This window comes from Myodes glareolus, chromosome 18, assembly GCF_982192425.1.
Source record: "Myodes glareolus chromosome 18, mMyoGla1.1, whole genome shotgun sequence".
Classification (NCBI taxonomy): domain Eukaryota; kingdom Metazoa; phylum Chordata; class Mammalia; order Rodentia; family Cricetidae; genus Myodes; species Myodes glareolus.
The window spans coordinates 35,479,803-35,500,666 of record NC_142043.1 but is presented as its reverse complement, the minus strand read 5'-3'; the positions used below and the strand labels follow the sequence as shown (position 1 = coordinate 35,500,666).

The following is a 20,864-nucleotide window of genomic DNA, read 5'->3' as shown; positions in this document are numbered from 1 at the left end:
CTGAAGCTAGTCAACAAATGTTTCCCCCTTAACATTGGAATCTGGTAGAGGGGATAGACTCATGATTGGCTGTCCAGTTGGTTAGGAGCCTCGATCTGCAGCAGAAATTTGTGTCTGAGGGGGCAAGAAGAACAGGGGTAGCCAAGGACACAGGTTGGGAGTTAAATGGCCAGAGTGAGAACCTAGACCAGACTACATCAGCCACTACCTCCTCTAGCGGGCACAGAAAAGCCCCACCCCCTCCCATAGCTCTTCCTCCCCAGTCTGTCAACACTAACTCCCAGAGTTTTACAGGAAGTACCTGCTAGGAAGTGGAGCCTAATGAATGCTGTAAATCTCCCACCAGACATCTAGCAGGCAGAAGAAAACAACCCAAGAAGCAGCATTCCATAGAGTGTTAAGTTGACCGAATTGTTTTGTTTTGTTTTTCCAGCGAACTCACCCCAGGCCATTCCTCTTCCTAATGTGACACAGGCCTGGCGCCAGGTGTACAAATGGAGCACAAGCATTTCCCAGCTGCCTCTGTGCCCAAATTTAATGTAGGAATAGCCTCGCATAGGCATCTGTAACGACACATGGCCCGAGTACAGGAACAGACAGAGTACCTTCTAGGGTCTGTGAGAGCGAAAGGCAGATAAGGACCCAGGGATGCAGAAGGCTGTGCCAGCAGTCTCTGCCAGGATGCTTCACTGCTGCTGGCAATGGCCCAAGAAATGGAGACTCTCGAGCAGAGATGTTTTCCTCTTGAGATGTCATTGAACTGAAACCTGCCTTCACTGCACTGAGGAGTAAGCCAAAAGCTCCTGCAATTATTCCACGTAAAATAGGAGGTAAGCGGGGGAGACGGTTCAGCCCATAAAGTGCTTGCAGCTCAAGTAGGAAGAGGAAGACCTGAATTCGATCCCCAACACTCTTGCAAAAGTCAGACTCAGTGGTGAGTGCCTATAATCACAGTGCTTGGGGTACAAAAATGGGGGACCCATAGGGTTCACTGGGCAGATAGTCTGGTCAATCATAGAGCTCCAAGTCCAATCAGAGACCCTGTCTCCAAAAGTAAGGCAGAGAGCAATTGAGGAAGTTATGTGACATCTGAGGACCTCAGACCTTCATAGAAATGTACACAGATATGTATCACCTGCACACACACACACACACAATTAGGATGGCACCTTTAGGTCCTGTTTCAGTCTGGATCATTACATGGCAACCTGCATTCTGCCCAGACAAAGAGACCTTGGCATCCGTCTTCCTGCCATCAGTTTTGGGAGGAAGAAAGACACAGACAAGGAGCAGCTGCTTCTACTCCAGATATCCTCTCTGCCACCTGTCCAAGCCGGCTCTCATCCTAAAGCCTTGGGCATAAAAATCTTCCCTTCTCAAGAAGCACAAGCAGCCCAAAGCACAGCGAGGAGGCTGGCAAAGACTGCCTCGCTCCTCATAACACTGAAGCATCTAAACCATCCCCATACCCGGGCCTCTAACTCCTGGTCCTCCCCGTTTCTCTGACAGCCCTTTCCTTCTTTGGGCCACTTTGATTTTCTGATTCCCTTCATGGTGATGACTCCTCCTTATAGTCAGTATTGGGATCCGTACTAGATCCCTCCTCACACCCCACTGGACCATCACTATCTGCCCTTCCAGGCTTTAAGGTCTATGTTCAGCCCAGCACCATCCACGTCTCTTGTCTCTTCAATTGAAAACCAAAACAAAAAGCCAAAAATCTTGATTCTGTGCAATGTGTTTAGGACCAGAACCCCTTGGAACTATACCCAGTCCCCAAACTCAACCATATTGATAGTATTTCCTTTTCATTCCTTCGCTGACCAATAAACATTTCAGCAGCCCTGATTAGGTATCAGGGACACAATGGAAAAAATTTACACCTGTCCAAACAGCTCTGAGGAAACAAATGAGTTGTCAGTTTTACAGACTGATGGTTTGGCAATTAGCAGGGCAGGCCCCTGGTGGGACTGGGAGATTCTCTCTTTAATTGACTCAACTTAGTTTCCCTGTGAATATGATTTAAAAACCCCCAATTCCAAATGTGTGCCTACCAGGTACATGAAAGACAAATTAAGATAAACAAAAATTAGAAAGTCAGGCATCCTGCAGGGCAGATGGACTTCCGGAAGCATGAATGAAACTCCTCAGACAGCTTTCGTGGGCAACCAAGGCCCAGGACACTGCTGAAGAGCCCTTTCTTTCCAAAGGCCCTGTGTGCTGGGCCTGCTGGTACCGCGGAAACCCTGTGCTGGTACCGCGGAAACCCTGTGCTGGCCAGAACAGCTGGGCTCTCAGGACCCCCAGTCCTCACCTGCCAGGCCTTTCCTCAGTAGCTCCCAGGCTGCCCATCCCACAAACCAGATCCTTCTGCACAAGATACAGTGATGACCCAGACTTCAATTGTGCCTTGTGATTGCTAGTATTGAAGGCACGGTTTAAACAGACCCCTCACACTCTGCCTGGGCTCCTCTTAGACCCCAAGACCCATGCTCAGTCCTCTCTTCTTGTCCGTTCTTCCGGTTACTAAGCCCAGTACTGAACGAGACCAGTGGTCTCCTCCACAGATGGGCTTCACATAATACAGGCTTCCATGTTAAATTTTGGATATTAATGTTTATGAGCTTCAGGGCCCATGGATGGAGAAAGACAATCCAAAGTCGGTTGTCATCAGTAGGAAAAGTCTACGTGGGTATAGTCATTATTCCAAAACTAGCTTGACATTTACGTCTTTTCTATTCTTAGCAGACTACATGGATGAATTGAAACTATGGGATGGTCATGAGGGGCATGAAGCAGAGGAGTGGGCCTTTAGGGATCCAACCTACCCCACCATGCACATGCATGCTGTTTTTCACTCTTACACGACACAGAACATGGCACTTTCTAATACACAAGACAGCTGTGCTTACTAAGATTTTCCCTGAGATCACCCACAGGTGGAAACTCTTGATGAAGGATGTCTGTGGTTTGTGCACATTTTGTGCTTGCTTTAGGCCACAGGTTGAAAGTTGTGGTCAGTACCTGCAGGCACCTTTCTCAGGTCTTCTTCTATAATGATGCCCCTGGCACTCACTGGGTTATTCATATTTTCTAAAGTAGGAATGAACCCAGGGGAATAGAGGAGGAAGGCAAGGTAATCTGGAGCCTAGAGTCATACCAGATGGCCAGAGTCAGAAGTGAAATACAGTCAAGTCCACAAACAGCATGCTCATGGGCGTACACATACACCCCCCACACACACACACACGTACGTACGTGCATGCGTGTATGCGCACACACACCCACATATACACACACACACACACACACACGTGCATGCATGCGCACACACCCACATACACACACATATGCACATCCAAAGCCTGGGAAACGTTCCATTTTGAATGCTTATTAAGACCCAGATGCTTGGAATTTTGCAGATGTCAAAACAGACTGGAAAGGCCAAAGAACAAAGTGATTCGTATTTGGTTCTTCTTTAATGGAAAACATGTGTTCGGCGGGCTCTGCGAGGGGGGAAAAATGTGTTCCCAATTTCAAACCATCACCTTAGTGTTGATAAACATGGGCTGGTGGCCAGCATTTATTTGTTTGTTTGCTTTGTAAAGAAAGGACTCCCGGGGTGCAGCTACATAAAGACAGAAACCTACAGAGAGCCCTGCCTTCCAGAATAGAGGAGGCAAGTATTTAGCATCTATATCTCAAGGGCAAGCAGACCTCCACCTCCCACTCCGGAGGAGCTGAAGCTAGCTAAGGAATTCCTCCCACCCTGAGAGACCCCTTGCCCTTATCTCACTCTCTTCAAGGGTCCCAGAATTGTTTGTGGTTGGGGTATGTTATCATAGCAACTGGACAGGAACCTGAGGCGGGTACTCTCAGTGATGGTGCCAGGAGGAGACCCAGATCAGCAGTGGGAAGACACAGTTAAGTTTGGTGACCTGGGCCGGCCATGGATTCACACTTACAGTTTTGTCTTTCCCAGCTTCCACCAGAGAATCCAGGCAGCTAACCTCTCTCACAGCCACTGGCTCCAAAGCCATTTTCTCCACCCAGCTGATGGCGGCAGCTATGGAGTCTTCGGTCACAGAGGTAGCACACTCCTGCCATTTCACTGGCTCTTCAGAAACCCTGAAAGGAATCATGGGTAGCAGTCACCAGGCCGTGATTAAAGCTACCGCGGAAGTGTCGGCCTTTGGTATCAACCAAAAGTTACCTCAGTGAGAAAGAAAACCAAACTGCCAGGCCCCTGAAGGTTCGCGTGAAAATGCATGAGCCAGTTCAGACACTTCCGTCCTGTTCAGGAAAGTGTACTGAGTGTAATGCATTATTTCAAAGTGCTATGACCTCCCACAGACATAAGAACCAGGAGACCCGACTGGAGTGACATAGAAGCAAACTAAAAGGTACAAGTGCTTTCAAAAGACTAAGAAAGTAGCCGAGGAGATGGCCAGTCAGTAAGATGCCTGTTGGGTAGACATGAGAACCAAAGCTTGCTTCTTCAGCATCCACATCAAAAGGCTGCACCCACATCAAACACTGCAGTCCCCAAAGTGGGGAGGCAGAGGCAGGAGGATTCCCAGGGCCCACTGACCACATAGTCCAGCCAACCAGTGAGCTCCAGCTTCCCTGGAAGATGTCTCAAACGGGGGAAAGAAATACAGTGAAGAGTGACTGAAAAAGGCAGCTCTAGCCTCCACACGTCTGCACACACATGCATGCATGCATGCACACAGGGTAACTGCATATCCCCACACCAACACTAGGAGGAAATATTTTCATAAACAGGCGGGATTATGAAACTATCTTCTCTCAATCGCAAATGCATAACAACTTACAGTATTACGGTTTACACGTTGGTAGCGACTTATTGTTCTAAAGTCTATTCCCAGTGACATTGTTCTCATGATCCTGGCAGTCTCACCAGCTCTGCCTTCTGCATCAACAATATAGTATAGGCTTTAAAATCCTGAGAACATTTGTTTAAACCGTTTATTTAGGGTTTGGAAATGACTGGAGGGCATCCTCACCTCAGTAAGAGGAACCGTTTGAATTTCTCTGTGTTTATAATGTTAAGTAAATTGACTTGACTGTTGCCAATGCCCCATCCTCACAGGGAGCGCTGCCTCATACCTGTGTCCCCTTGCTGGGGCTTCTCTGGGTTAGGAGCTCTGACTGAGTGGCACATACGCCATGGTAAAGAGTCTGAGAAAGGAAAGGTTTTGTGCACATCCAAACTTCGTAACACACCTGGGTCAAAAGTCAAGCTCTGGACTAGATCCCCACCCACAAAGGTGTCCTCTAGTTAGATAAAAGCACAGTATTCAATAGAGAACAACTCAGGCACCTTTCCCTCCGCCCACTCATCCAGACGTTTCTTGTCAAGGAGATGCGGCCACTGATGTGGCTGAGGAGTTAGCACTGCGGCCCCCACTCCTGTGGCTCCAAGAATCCATAAATAATCAATCATGAAAACTCTAACATAAGTGAAATTCTAGAAAGGTAACCACCTGTTGTTCCGATGAAAAGGGTTTAGCTCATAAGAGAGGTCAATGTGTGTCACAGATTCAGTCTGGAAAAGAGAGCCAAAGTCGTGGCCTTTAATCGTGTTATCCAACCTAAAATGAGACTCGCACCTACAGTACATACACACATATATGCATACATAATACGAATATGTAATTCATATTCCCATATTTTGACCTGCCAGTGGATTAAAGAAAAGCAAGCTTCTAAATCTTTCTCCACATGAAACCTAAGGTGCCCTGAGAAATGCAGATAAAAGTTCCCTAGGATTCATTATTCATCGTGGGTTTTCTGCTGAAACTGTATTTTCTGCAGAATTATGATAATCCTCCTCCCTTGCCATCAGGCTAACTGTGTTAGCGCTGCTCCTTAACTTTGAATACGTGCGAGTCGGTATGAGGTTTCACAGAGACCAATGTTTCCCCTGGGAACTCACCAGATGATGTTGAACTTGGTGATGAGAGCCACCTGCTCCTGGAGGACCATTGTCAGCGCGTCCCGGCACAGATTAAGCTCCTCCGTCAGAATGTCACTGAAATCCAGTACTATGGTGACGCTCTGTTCCAAGATGACACCAAAAATCTGTCGGCTCCTGCTGGTAAGCCAGCCCATCCGCTGCTTATAGCTCTCCACGGCCTGTGTTAAATGCTCCACAAACTGGTGAATCAGCTCTGACTTCGCTGTCAGCTGAAGGAAAATACAAACGAAAAAAAAATCAAAAATGAGACAGTAGCCAAATAAGCAGTTAGACCCGCAGTCACGGTAACGCAGCTGGAGTCATGAAACTAGAAAGATTCTGTAGGTGGCCTTCAAACCCCACAGGGCCCAGGAAGATTCCAGTCTCTCAGAAGGATAATGTGATCTCTTCAAACTGTAGTGGTGTATATGTGTGTGGCGGGGAGGGGGGGGGAGGTAGGGAGAGTTTTCAGGGGTTTTATCTTACTTTATAATATATATAGAATACCAGAAAACGGCCAGAGGCACTTATAAAACTGAATAGAAGAAAGAAAACTCAGCCAAGACAGATTTTTTTTTTTAAGTCTCACTAAAAAGTTTTTCTGTGTAAGACACTGCAAACTGTTTCTGCAAACATCTCCAATTCCTTGTAAAAACAGCAGCTCGGTTACTCATTCTAAAGATTGTATCTTGGCGCTCTGTCCTCTCCCTCCTACACCAACCTCGCCTGGACCTGGCTCACCCAGTTACAGCCGCCACTGATACCTTAGGGATGCCCCCAAAGGGGACAGAGACTAGCTGGCAACTTCTTGTGCGTACACCTCCTTCAAACAGACCAGGCAAGCGGACCGCGCACAATCTGCAAGGCCTTTTAGAAAGCAGAGGTAGACAACAGAAAAGAAGAACGAAAAAGTGTGGCCTGTGCTATGAGAAACCAGAGTCTACAAGATCTGGTAAAGTCTTTTCCGCACCCAGTCTGCACCTCTCTATGTCTCCCCTTGGAACTCGCGCCTCAAGACCCAGCACCATTTTCCTGCTGCAACTTGGTGCTAGAGACTTTGAGCATGCTCAACAAGTGCTCTTCCACTGAGCCACGCCCCCGGCTCCCAGATACATCTTGTTGCCTGTTTCAAGACCTCATCAGCTTCCGGAACCTGCGTTATGAGACCGTGTTGTGTAAACATTTCCTCCACTGTGGAGGAAACTTGATAACTGAGCTGTAGGGATGCAGCTTTGCATCACCCGAGGTAGGTACATTGGGCTTTCCCCGGCCCCCAACCCATGATGTGGTTGCCATTGAGATCCTCACGCTCCTTTGAGTAACCCCTACAAATTCACTGGTTCACTAAGCTAGACGAGGATGGAACCCGTTCTTTGGTCTGTAATGGGTGCTCTATCTGGGATTAAACATGTTTGTTCACACCTTTTAAGAAAAGTCACAGCATAGAAAGATCCCGGGATGTGGCAGCGGATTTATGTGGACGAAGACATGTGTTCTGCTCTGCTCTGTGGTGATTTTAGTGTGGACCAGTTAAAAACGGCTCTAGTGGACCAAACTCAGAAGAGCAACTTTAAAATACTAAATACAGTCAGCCCTCCCTACCCACAGGGTCAATATTCTCAGATTTAATCAACCTAGGGTGGAAAATATTTTTTTAAAAATGAACTGCATGCATGCTACCAACAGGCTTTTTTTATTGTTATTATCCCCTAAACAATATGATGTAAGACATATTCACACAGCATTTATATTGTGTCAGGTATTATAAGTTAACTAGAAACAACTTAAAGGAGAATTGAATAGGTTTTAAGCAAATTCCATTTTCTACTATAACTGAATTGAGCATGCTGGATGTGGGTATCTGTTGAGAATTTGATGAATAGTAGTTGGCAACTACATCTGAAATTAGCCCAAATCCAAGCAGCTTGGCACTCCTGTGAGGGAATTTCTTGATTTGGACCATTTAGGATCCGAAGATCCGCCCTAAATCTGGGCCACACCTTCTGATAACCGCCCACATGCGAGGACCCAGAAGAGAGGCTTTTGTTTTGGCCTGTTTGCCCCTCATTCTCACTGGCAAGTTCATCTATCCTGCTGCTGAGGCGCTCCTTAGCAGGGGCTACCACCCACTTCTTCAGGATCCCAATGTAGACTAAAGACCAGCAGCTCCTAGGAATCCTCCGGGCCTCCGGCACCTGACGGACTGCTGAGACATCTCGTCTAATGGACGAAACTTCTTGGCCTTTCCATCTGGAGGTGGCCATTGTTGACAAGAGGAACCTCAGTCTGTGAGCCATTGTAATAAGTGCCCTTTTAATAGACAGATTCTTTCTACTCATCCTATTCCTTTAGACAATTGTGACTAACTGGGGGAGGGGGGTCTCAGAAGGGCCTCAATAATCCTGATGATACACAGATGTCCCTTGACATTTGTGAACATCTACTTCTGTACAAGACCATGAACTCCATTGTAGGTCTGAGTGTGATATGTGTGGACTCAGCTCCACCTGACAGCACTGTCCCTAGTCCTGCGTCAGGTGGCTTCAGAGAATGCTGTCATATTGTCTCTTCTTCACTCTCCTTTTCAAAGTAAGCTGAAGAGCTGGTAAGTAATCAAGAGCTGATCATCAAGTTTCTGATCAAGAGCTTCCTGCTCTTGGCCTTTCTTACAGGTGTAAGATGGAATCTCAGAGTTGTTTTGATTTGCATTTCTCTGATGACTAAAGATGTTGAACATTTCCTTAAGTGTCTTTCAGCCATTTTAGACTCTTCTGTTGAGAGTTCTCTATTTGGGTCTGTACTCCATTTTTTATTGGATTATTTGTTCTTTTGATGACCAATTTTTTGGGTTCTTTGTATATTTTGGAGATCAGACCTCTGTCTGATGTGTGTCTGATGACAACTTATGCTGGAGAGGTTGTGGGGAAAAAAGAACACTTCTGCATTGCTGGTGGGAATGCAAGCTGATGTAGCCCCTTTAGATGTCAGAGTGGCAATTTCTCAGAAAATTGGGAAACAGCCTTCCTCAAGACCTGGTAATACCACTTTTGGGTATGTTCAACCATGCCACAAGGACATGTGCTCGACTATGTTCATAGCAGCCTTGTTTGTTATAGCCAGAACCTGGAAACAACATAAATGCCCTTCAACTGAAAAATGGATAAGGGAAATGTAGTACATTTACACAATGGAGCACTACACAGAAAAAAAATGACATCTTGAATTTTTCAGGCAAATGGATGGAGCTGAAAAACATCATTTTTAGTGAGGTAACACAGACTCAGAAAGACAATTATCACATGTACTCACTCATAAGTGGTTTGTAAACATAAAGCAAAGAAACCCAGCCCACAGATCACAATCCCAGAGAACTTAGACAATGAGAGACATACATAGATTTAATCTACATGGGAAGTAGAAAAAGACAAGATCTCCTGAGTAAATTGGGAGCATGGGGACCTTGGAAGAGGGTTGAAGGGGAGGGGAGAGGCACGGAGGGGAGCAAAGAAAAATGTAGAGCTCAATAAAAATCAATAAAAAGTGGGGGGGGGGGAGCTTCCTGCTTTCAACTCTTTCAGGTCATGGGCTTCCTTCCCCTGCTGCTTAACCACAGCTTCATCATTCTGCCCCTGTCAAAGAAATTCAGAAGCCAGAATCTCCGTAACCCCTGGGATTTTTGGTTTGTTTGTTTGTGTGTGTGTTTCTTTGGTTTTTCAAGACAGCATTTCTATGTGTAGCCTTGGCTATCCTAGGACTTGCTCTGTAGACCAGGCTGGTCTTAAACTCAGAGATCCGCCTGCCTCTGCCTCCTGAGTGCTAGGATTAAAGGTGTGCGCTACCACTGCCTGGCTACTCTCCCCACCCCATCCCCCAGGCTGATATCTTAATGTGACTAAGGCCTCTTTCCATGAGACCTGATCAGTGAGAGAGTTCCGACTTACGTTGTACCGCCTGCCATCTTCTGCTGTGTAGAACTGTGGGAAGAGGCCTTCAGCATACCGAGAAGTCACGAGTCTCCTCAAAGAAGTCACATAATCTGCGGTTTTATAAAGGCGAGGCGGTAAATCAGCAAAGCTTCCCGTGTTTACTTTCAAAACTTTTCTCAATAATTTGTAATTTTGTTATTCTGTCCCAAGTCATAAAACCTTTGCAAGAACTAGAACAAATGTAAGTGTAGAATCTTTGAAATCATGAATGAGTAGGGAGGAAGAATGGGCTCCACTTTCTGGTTCTTTTGTTGTGGGGTATTCACCAGAGGAGACTACTCAGACATGGGTTTAAGCCAATAGAAAGTCTTTATTACCCAGCCTGCAGCTACACTAAGTGCCCGGGATCCCAGAGTCTTTCTCAGAATGGGCTTTTAAACATGAAAACCATGTCCTAGGTTGACATACCTCAGTTAGCAAGAACAGTTAGCCAGAAGCAGAACTATAGAAGCCAAAAAGCAAGGTTAGTACATTTAGAGACTTTCCCAGAACTATATGGACTTTGATGGAGTAGATCCTTGTTTTCATTTTTGGCAAGTGGGGCTGTCTACACTCTGAGTTTACAGATCAAATGACATTTCCTCTATGGAGTCAGTTGTGCTAAGATCTTGGGAACCTACTAATGTTTGGGGCCCCGTTACACTTTTAGCTAGACCAATTAAGGCAGAGTTCAAAATCACAACATGAAAATTGTGCTTAATGCCTGAAATTTTACTGAAGGTTTGGGCTTAATTTACAAAACTTGAAAAAAATTACCAGGTATGGGTAACTCATTCTTTTAGTTCTAATACTTGGGAGTTGGAAGTAGGAGAATGAGGAATTCAAAGTCAACCTAGCTTAAATACTTACTAGCCTGTGTCAATAAACCAAAAGTAGGGGCATATACATGCACACATGTAAGCACACAGGAGCATGTACGCTACACACGCACACCACACTACACACATACAAATGAACATTTCAAAATGAAAGGTTGTTTCTTTGATTGGCCAAAGATAATGAGTAAATGTAAAATTTTAACTTAGGTACTACCTGCTGCTCACGTCTTGATTCATGACTTAGGGAAGTGAAATGAACAAGTCATTGACCTGGGAGAGCCAAACATAGTATCAGAACCACAGGATTTAGCCGAGGCTTGAGAACTGTAGGCCTATGGAAGTCTCAGTAGCTGAACAGAATGCACACTGAGGTCTGTGTCAAATAACTACTGGATTATTTGCTCAGCTGTGCAAACATCTAGGTGAATGCACTAACTGGCACCCGCTGTGTGTCAGAAGCAGTGCATACTGGATGGGAATATGGTGTTGCTTAAAATGCATACCCAAACCCTTCACGAAATTGCCAGTAGACCACAAAGCCTCTCAGGATGAGCTATGATGGTGGGGGAAGATGAGGCAAGGCGTCTCAGAGATATCCTTATAATAATGATGACATGACTAAAGTTGTCAACGTTCAACCACAGAGATGGCGTCCTTGACTCTAGTACTACCTTTGCCCTGACTCTAGGGAGTCCCCTATCTCTGCTTCCTCATCGCTAGAATTGCAGGTGTGTGCTGCTACACTGGCTTTCTATGTGGGTGCTGAGGATCCAAACCCAGGAATGCCCAGCTCTGAAGAGGGAGGAAAAACCCTTTTTAGAAAGGAAGAAAGAATCTGGGCTTGCTTGCACCTAGAGGAGCCACCGCTGGAGGCTCTGTTCCAGAAGGAGCATTCAATAGAGCCACAGCCCTCAACTACACCAAATGGAGGAAGAGAAACCACCTGGAGCACAGGCTCCACCTATACCGACTGGAAGAAGAGATGGGTAGACAACAAGGTAAGAATACACACAACAACATAAAGAGCAATATGGCACCACCAGAAGCTAGCAAAGCCTGAATGACCATCCCAACACAGATGAAGTGGAAGAAAACAACCTTAAAAATAACTTTATGAAGATGATTGAGATCCTTAAAGCAGAAATAAAAAAATTCCCTTAAAGAAGTGGCAGAAAAGACAAACAAAAAATTGGAAGAAATCAACAAGTCCCTTAGAGAAAACCAAAAGAAGCAATCAAACAGGCAAAGGAAATGATTCAAGACTTAAAAACTGAAATAGAGGCAATAAAGAAAACACAAACAGAGAAATCTGGAAATGGAAAATTTGGACAAATGCTCAGGAACCACAAATGCAAGCATAAACAACAGAATACAAGAGCTAGAAGAGAGTCTTAGATGTTGAAGATATGATAGAGGAAATAGATTCATTGGTCAAAGAAAATGTTAAATCCAACAAATGCTTAACACAAAATGTCCAGGAAATCTGGAATACCATGAAAAGACCAAACCTACGAAAAATAAGGATAGAAGGAAAAGAAGCCCAACTCAAAGACACAGAAAATATATTCAACAAAATCATAGAGGAAAATTTTCCCAACCTAAAGAAGAACATGCCTATGAAAGTACAAGAAGCTTACCGAGCACCAAATAGACTGGACCAAAATAAAAATGTTCCCTTGCCACATAATAATCAAAACACCAAATAAAAATACAGAATAAAAAATATTAGAGCTAAAAAGGAAAAAGGCCAAGTAACATATAAAGACAGACCTATCAGAATTATACCTGACTTCTCAATGGAAACACTGAAAGCCAGGAGGTCCTGGACAGGCATTGTGCAGACACTGAGAGACCATGGATGCCAGCCCAGACCACTATACCCAGTAAAGCTGTCGATCACCATAGAAGGACAAAACAAGATATTCCATGACAAACCAGATTTAAACAAAACCTAATCACAAATCCAGCTGTACAGAAAGTACTAGAAGGGAAACCTAAGTAAGTCAGCTACATCCACCAAAACACAGGCAATAGATGACCTCACAGCAGCAAATCCCAAAGAAGGAAAAGACCCACACAATAACAACAACAAAAATAACAGGAACTAGCAATCACTAGTCATTAATATCCTTTAATATAAATGGACTCAATGTGCCGATAAAAACACACAGGCTAACAGATTGGATATAAAAATAGAATCCATCCTTCTGCTGCATGTAAGAAACACACCTTAACCTCAAAGACATTGCCTCAAAGTAAACGATTGGGGGAAAAAATTCCAACCAAATGAAAGCAAGAAACAAGCTGGTGTAGCTATCCTAATATTCAAAAAAATAGACTTCAAACTAAAATCAATCAAAAGATATAAATAAGGACATTTTATATTTATCACAAGAAAAGTCCATCAAGAGGAAATCTCAACTGTGAATATCTATGCCCCAAACACAAGGGCACCCACATTTGTAAAAGAAACATTACTAAAGCTTAAATCACACATTGAGCCCCACACTCTAATAGCAGGAGACTTCAACACCCCACTCTCAATAATGGACAGGTCTTCCAGGCTGAAACTCAACAGAGAAATAAGGGAACTAACAGATGTTATGACTCAAATGGACTTAACAGATAGCTGTAGAACATTATACCCAAACACAAAAGAATATACCTTCTTCTCAGCACCACATAGAACCTTCTCAAAAATTGAACATATACTCGGTAACAAAGAAAACCTCAACAGATACAAAAAAAATGGAATAAACTCATGTATCTTATTGGATCACCATGTCTTAAAGTTAGAATTCATCACCAAGACTAGTTTCAGAAAGACCACAATTACATAGAAATTGAACAATGCTCAACTGAATCACCACTAGGTCAAGGAAGGAATAAAGAAAGAAATTAAGGATGTCCTAAAACTGAATAAAAATGACAACACAACATACCCAAACTTGTGGGACACAATGAAAGCAGTGTTAAGAAGAAAGTTCAGAGAGGGCCTTCGGAGTGATCCTTCATCTGGCGAAGGACGGCGATACAGTCGGAGACCCACATTGGAGCACCGGACTGAGCCCCCCGAGGTCCAAATGAGGAGCAGAAGGAGGAAGAACATGAAAAACGAAATCAGTACTGCGAGGGATGCTATCACCCACTGATACAAGGGAACGGATCTGATGAGAGTTTACCAAGGCCAGTTGGACTGGGACTGAACGAGGACGTGATCTAACCAGATTCTCGGAATTTGGCCGGATTCTCTGACTGTGGCTGGCCCGAAGTCTTTCTGAAAAGCCATTGACTATGACACTGGGACCTGTTTCCTCTACATATACTGGATTTTGGGGATCCAGTCTGTTTGGACACTCACCTTCCTGGACCTGGAGGGAGGGGGAAGGAACTGGAACTTCCCACAGGGCAGGAAACCCTGACTGCCCTGGGGGACGAAGAGGGAGGAGGAGGGGGAGTGGGGGGAGTGGGAGGGTGTTGGGAGGGGGGGCGGAAATGGAAACTTTTATAATTTAATAAAATTTACTTAAAAAAAAAACAAAAAACAAACAAACAAGAAAAAAACAACAAATTCCCAAGTGTAAAGAATGGATTTTTGAGATGATGACCAAGTGACACTTGGGGTCAGCCCAGAATCCTCAATCTGCTCATTTGAAGATAGAGAAGTCAGAGTTCCCTGTGCTGTCTCAGATCTAATGTCCCCTGAATCCCTGACTAGGTTGGTCAAGATGCGGTGTTCTGATGAAAGTGAGGTTCTTAGTGGAGATGGACAGTGGTGACGGGGCACCTATTCAAATAGAAAATATGAATATGATTGCTAATTCTCTGGATCACACAAAACATGGATGTGGACTATGCTCAAAATGCATACTTAGCCACAAAATGTCATATGATACCTATTATTATGCATAGTAGATTTAAGGTAATTTGAAAAGCTTTGCTATTTATTTTTATTGTATATGTATGCGTGTTTTGTTTGCATCTATATATGTGAACCACATGTGTACCTGCTGCCCAAGGAGCCAGAAAAGGTTGATATGTTGTAATTGAAAAAGTGCTGCACAAGACAAAGACGCCATGAACACAAAAAAAAACAAAAACAAAAAAAAAACAAAAAAAAAAGAAGAAGAAAGTTCATAGCACTAAATGCCTACATAAAGAAGCTGGAAAAATTCCACACTTGTGAATTAACAGAACACATGAAGCTCTAGAATAAAAGGAAGCAAACTCACCCAGAAGGAGTAAATGACAGGAAATAATCAAATTAAAGGCTGAAATCAATAAAAATAGAAACAAAGAAAACAATACAAAGAATCAATGAGACAAAGAGTTGGTTCTTCGAGAAAATCAAGATTGACAAACCTTTATCCAAACTAACCAAAAGGCAGAGAGAAAATATACAAATTAACAAAATCAGAAATGAAAGGGGTACATAACAATGGACACTGAGGAAATCCAGAGACGAATCAGGTCATCCTTTAAAAACCTGTACTCCACAAAATTGGAAAACTTAAAGGAAATGGACAATTTTCTGGATAAGTACCACATACCACAATTAAATCAAGACCAAATAAACAAATTAAATGGACCTATAACCCATAAGGAAATAGAAACAGTTACCAAAAGCCTCCCACCAAAAAAGTCCAGGCCAGATGGTTTTATCCCTGAATTCTACTAGAATTTCAAAAAAGAACCTAATACCTATACTCCTCAAATTGTTCCACACAATAGAAACAGAAGGAACACTGCCAAATTCTTTTTAAGAGACTACAGTTACCCTGATCCCTAAACCACACAAAGACACAACTAAGAAAGAGAATTACAGACCAATCTCACTCATGAACATTGATGCAAAAATGCTTAATAAAATACTGGCAAGCTGAATCCAAGAACTCATCAGAAAAATCATCCACCACGATCAAGTAGTCTTCATCCCAGAGACACAGGGATGGTTCAACATATGAAATTCTGTCAACATAATCCACCATATATACAAACTGAAAGAAAAAAAACCACACATGATCATCTCATTAGATGTTGAAAAAAACCTTCGACAAAATTCAACGCTCCTTCATGATAAAGGTCTTGGAAAGATCATGGATACAAGGAACATACCTAAACAAAATAAAGGCAATGTACAGCAAGACAACAGCCAATGTCAAATTAAATGGAGAGAAAATCAAAGTAATTCCACTAAAATCAAGAACAAGACAATACTGTCCACCCTCTCCATATCTATTCAAAGTTCTAGCTAGAGCAATAAGACAACAAAAGGAGAGCACGGGAATACGAACTGGAAAGGGTGAAGTCACACTTTCACTATTTGCAGATGATACGATGATAGTATACATAAGTGATCCCAAAAATTCCATCACAAAACCACTACAGCTGATAAACACCTTCAGTAACATGACAGGATACAAAATTAACTCAAAAAAATCAGTAGCCCTCCTTTACACAGATGATAAATGGGCTAAGAAAAAAATCAGAGAAACATTGCACTTCACAATAACCACAAACAACATAAAATATCTTAGGGTAACTCTAACCAAACATGTGACAGACCTGTATAACAAGAACTTTAAATCTTTGATGGACAAAATTGAAGAAGATATGAGAAAATGAAAAAATCTCCCATGATCATGGATAGATAGGATTAACATAGTAAAAATGGCAATCTTACCAAAAGCAATCTACAGATTTAATGCAATACCCATCAAAATCCCAGCACAATTCTTCACAGATCTCAAAAGAACAATACTAAATTTCTTATGGAAAAACAAAAAACCCAGGATAGCCAAAACAACCCTGTACAATAAAGGAACATCTGGAAGCATGACTTAAGCTCTATTATAGAGCCACAATAATGAAAACAGCTTAGTACTGATTGGCATAAAAACAGACAAGTGGACCAATGGAATCAAATTGAAGAACTGATATTAACCAACACACCTATGAACACCTGAATTTTACAAAGAAGCTAAAAATATAAAATGTAAAAAAGAAAGCATCTTCAAAAAATGGTTCTGGTATAACTGGATATCAACATGTAGAAAAAATGCACACAGATCTTTATCTAACGCCATGCACAAAACTCAAGTCCAAATGGATCAAAGACCTCAACATAAAGCCAACCACATTGAATCTCATAGAAGAGAAAGTGGGAAGTACCCCTGAACGCATTGAGACAGGAGATCACTTCCTAAATATAACCCCAGTGGCACAGATACCGAGAGAAACAGTTAATAAATGGGATCTCCCAAAACTGAGAATCTTCTGTAAAGCAAAGGACATGGTCAACAAGACAAAGTGGAAGCCTACTGAATGGGAAAGATCTTAACCAACCCCACATCTGACAGAGGACTGATCTCCAAAATATACAAAGAACTCAAGAAAGTAGACATCACGGGGAAGGCGGGAGCAGGAGGAGTGGGAGGGGAGACTGGGATTGGTATGTAAAAACTAGATTAATTAATTAAAAAAACTAGACCTAAAACTGCAAAATAATCCAATTTAAAAATGGAGTAGAGATCTAAACAGAGAATCCTCGACAGAAGAATCTCAAATGACTGAAAGACACTTAAGGAAATGCTCAACATCCTTAGCCAGCAGGAGATGCAAATCAAAACAACTCTGAGAAGCCATCTTACACTGATCAGAATGGCTAAGATCAAAAACACTGATGACAGCTTATGCTGGAGAGGATGTGAGGTAAAGAGAACACTTCTCCGTTGGTACAGCTGCTGTGGAAATCAGTATGGTGATTTCTCAGAAAATTAGACATCAGCCTACCTCAAGACCCAGCAGTCACTTCAGGGCATATACCACACTACAAGGACATTTGCTCAACTATGTTCACAGCAACTTTATTCATAGGAGACAGAATCTGGAACCAACCTAGATGCCCCTCAACCAAAAAAATGGATAAAGAAAATGTGGTCCATTTACACAATGGAGTACTACTTACCAGTTTAAAAAAAAAAAATGACATCTTTAAATTTGCAGGCAAGTGGACAGAACTAGAAAAAGCCATCCTGAGTGAGGTAACCCAGATACAAAAAGACAAATATAGTATATACTCATCCATAAGTGGATACCAGACATAAAGCAAAGGATAACCAGTCTACAGAGAAACCAGAACCCTCTTCCAGAAAGAGATGGAAGCAGATGCAGGGATTTACAATTAACCACTGGGTCAAGCTCTCGGAGTAAAATCAAGGTGAGGAAGGAGCAATAACATGATCAAGGAGTCAAGATCATGATGGGGAAACCCACAGAATCAGCTGACCCAACCTCGTGGGAGATTGCTGACTCTGGACTGACAACTGGAGAACCTGCATAAGACAGATTGAGGTCTCCTGAACACAGGTGACAATGGTGTGACTAGGGCAGTATATGGGGCCACTGGCAGTGGGACCAGGATCTAACTCTAATGCAGGAACTGACTGTGTGGAGCCCATTCTCTATGGAGAGATACATTGCTCAGACTAGGCATGGGGGAGAAGGGACTTGGTCCTGTCTCGAGGAGGTGATGGGACAGACTTAGTTGACATCCCAGGGGAGGCCTTACCCTCTCTGAGGAGCAGATGGTAGGTGGGGTGAGGAGAAGGTGGAGGGAGCAGGAGAAGAAGAGGAAGGCGGAGATAAGATTGGTATACAAAAATAAATAAAAATGTTAAAATGCTTGGTTAAAAAAAGAAAAGAAAAGAAATGACTAATAGAGAAATCTTGGTTAGTTCTATTTTGTCAGCTTCATACAAGCTGGAGTCATCTGAGAGAAAAAACTTCACTTGAGAAAATGTGCCCATTAGATTGGCCTGTAGGCAAGCTTGTGGGGTATTTTTCTTGGTTGATATTTAATATGAAAGAGCCCAGCCCAGTGTGTGAGGTGCCACAGTTGGTCAGATGGTTCTAGAGTATATAAGAAAGTAGGCTGACTACAGAATGGGAAAAGATCTTCAATAACCCCACATCAGACAAAGGTCTGATCTCCAAAATATACAAAGAACTCAAGAAATTGGTCATCAAAAGAACAAGTAATCCAATTTAAAAAAAAAAAATGGAGTACAGACCTAAACAGAGAATTCTCAACAGAGGAATCTAAAATGGCTGAAAGACACTTAAGGAAATGTTCCACATCCTTAGTCATCAGAGAAATACAAATCAAAACAACTCTGAGATTCCATCTTACACCTGTAAGAATGACCAAGTTCAAAAACACTGATGACAACTTATGCTGGGGAGGTTGTGGGGAAAAGAGAACACCTCTGCACTGCTGATGGGAATGTGAGCTGGTACAGCCCCTTTAGATATCAGAGTGGCGATTTCTCAGAAAATTAGGAAACAACCTTCCTCAAGACCCGGTAATACCACCTTTGGGTATATACCCAAAGGATGCTCAATTGTGCCACAAGGATATGTGCTCAACTATGTTCATAGCAGTATTGTTTGTCATAGCCAGAACCTGGAAACAACATAAATGCCCCTCGACCGAAGAATAGATAAGAAAAATGTGGTACATTTACACAACGGAGCACTACACAGTAGAAAAAAAAATAACAACTTCTTGAATTTTGCAGGCAAATGAATGAAGCTAAAAAACATTATTTTGAGTGAGGTAACCCAGACACAGAAAGACAATGATCACATGTACTCACTCATAGGTGGTTTTTAAATATAAAGCAACGAAAACCAGCCTACAAACCACAATCCCAGAGAACTTAGACAACAATGAGGACACCAAGAGAGACTTACATAGATTTAATCTGCAGCGCATCACGCCCATCTGCACTCTACGTGCCACCATACAGTTCGTGAACCAGGCAAGGGGCTGGAGATTGAAACACACAACCTTTCACAGACAGAGACACAGGTCATCCTTGATGCCAAAATGCCCCAAGAATACCCCCTCAACTGTGTCCAGGGGCAGCTTACATAGCGATCTTTAACTGATAGCTACGCCCCAGCCAAACCCACCAGAAACCACTCCCCTGCCATCAGGAACTTCTGAGGGTCTCATGCTCAGAACAGCTGCAAGCATTACAAGTTGTTTACCAGAAATTCAGGATCTGGAAAGTTCACAGCTCCCAACACGAATCTGCATGGGAAGCAGAAAAAAGACTAGATCTCCCGAGTAAACTGGGTGCATGGGGACCTTGGGGGAGGGCTGAAGAGAAAAATGTAGCGCTCAATAAAAATCAATTTAAAAAAAAAGAAAGAAAATTCAAGGTTAAACAAAAAAGAAAAGAAAAGTAGGCTGAGCAAACTCTGAGGAGCAGGCTAGTAAGTTGCACTCCTCCAGTTCCTGCCTCCACGCACCTGTCCATCTTGAGTGCTTGTCTTGCCTTCTAGATTAGCTAATTTTTTAATACTGTGATGAAACAACATGACCAAGGCAACTTACAGCAGAAAAACTTTATTTGGGCTTAGGCTTCCAGAGAGCTAGAGTCTATAGTGGCAGGGAATTGTGACATGGCAGAAACATGACATGAACAGGTGAGAATTCACCTCTCAAACTACAAGCAGGAAGCGGAGAAAGCAAACTGAGGAGGCAAGAAGCTCTAAAACCGTAGTGATGCACTTCCTCCAACAAAGACACACCTCCTAAGCCTCCTCCAACAGCAGCCACCAACTGGGGACCAAGTATTCAGCTGTTCGATATCATAAGGGACATTCTCATTCAAACCACTGTAGCTTCTTCCATGGGAGTCTATATCTGGGTGTTAAAAGATGAAATAACTCTTTCCTCCCTAGTTGCTTTTGGCCATGGTGTTTATTACAGCAATAGAAACCAAACTAAGATGTGTCAGGGAGCAGGGCTGGAGAACTGACTCAGGGTTAAGAACGAATGCTCTTCCTGAGGACCTTGGTTCAGTTCCCAGCACCACGTCAGGTGGCTCATGACCACCCATAACTCTAGTTCCAGGGGGACCTTTGACCTCTGGCCTCCTGGGGCACCGCACTCATGTACATATACCGAGACACACACATACACCTAATTAGAAATAATTTTAAAGAAATGTTTTAGAAAGAAAAAGAAAGGGAGCTATCAAGATGCCTCAACTAGTAGAAGGCGCCTGC

At 43.1% G+C, this 20,864-nt stretch overlaps 1 protein-coding gene across 8 annotated transcripts in view; it reads right to left on the bottom strand.

The window, feature by feature from the left end:
- Vwa3b (von Willebrand factor A domain containing 3B) overlaps positions 1-20,864 on the bottom strand; it is a 189,668-nt gene that overhangs the window by 149,970 nt on the left and 18,834 nt on the right. For 7 of the 8 annotated variants that reach the window (XR_015735457.1, XM_087898072.1, XM_087898071.1 and 4 more), the window contains 3 exons: positions 9,922-10,016; positions 5,960-6,210; positions 3,966-4,128 (listed from right to left, as the gene is read on the bottom strand). Coding sequence is in view for 7 of the 8 variants with exons in the window: in XM_087898072.1 (XP_087754198.1) it covers positions 3,966-4,128; positions 5,960-6,210; positions 9,922-10,016 (509 nt within the window). In the remaining variant the exon portion in view is untranslated. The remainder of the gene's footprint in view (positions 1-3,965; positions 4,129-5,959; positions 6,211-9,921; positions 10,017-20,864) is intronic. The other variant, XM_087898074.1, reaches the window with a different exon arrangement.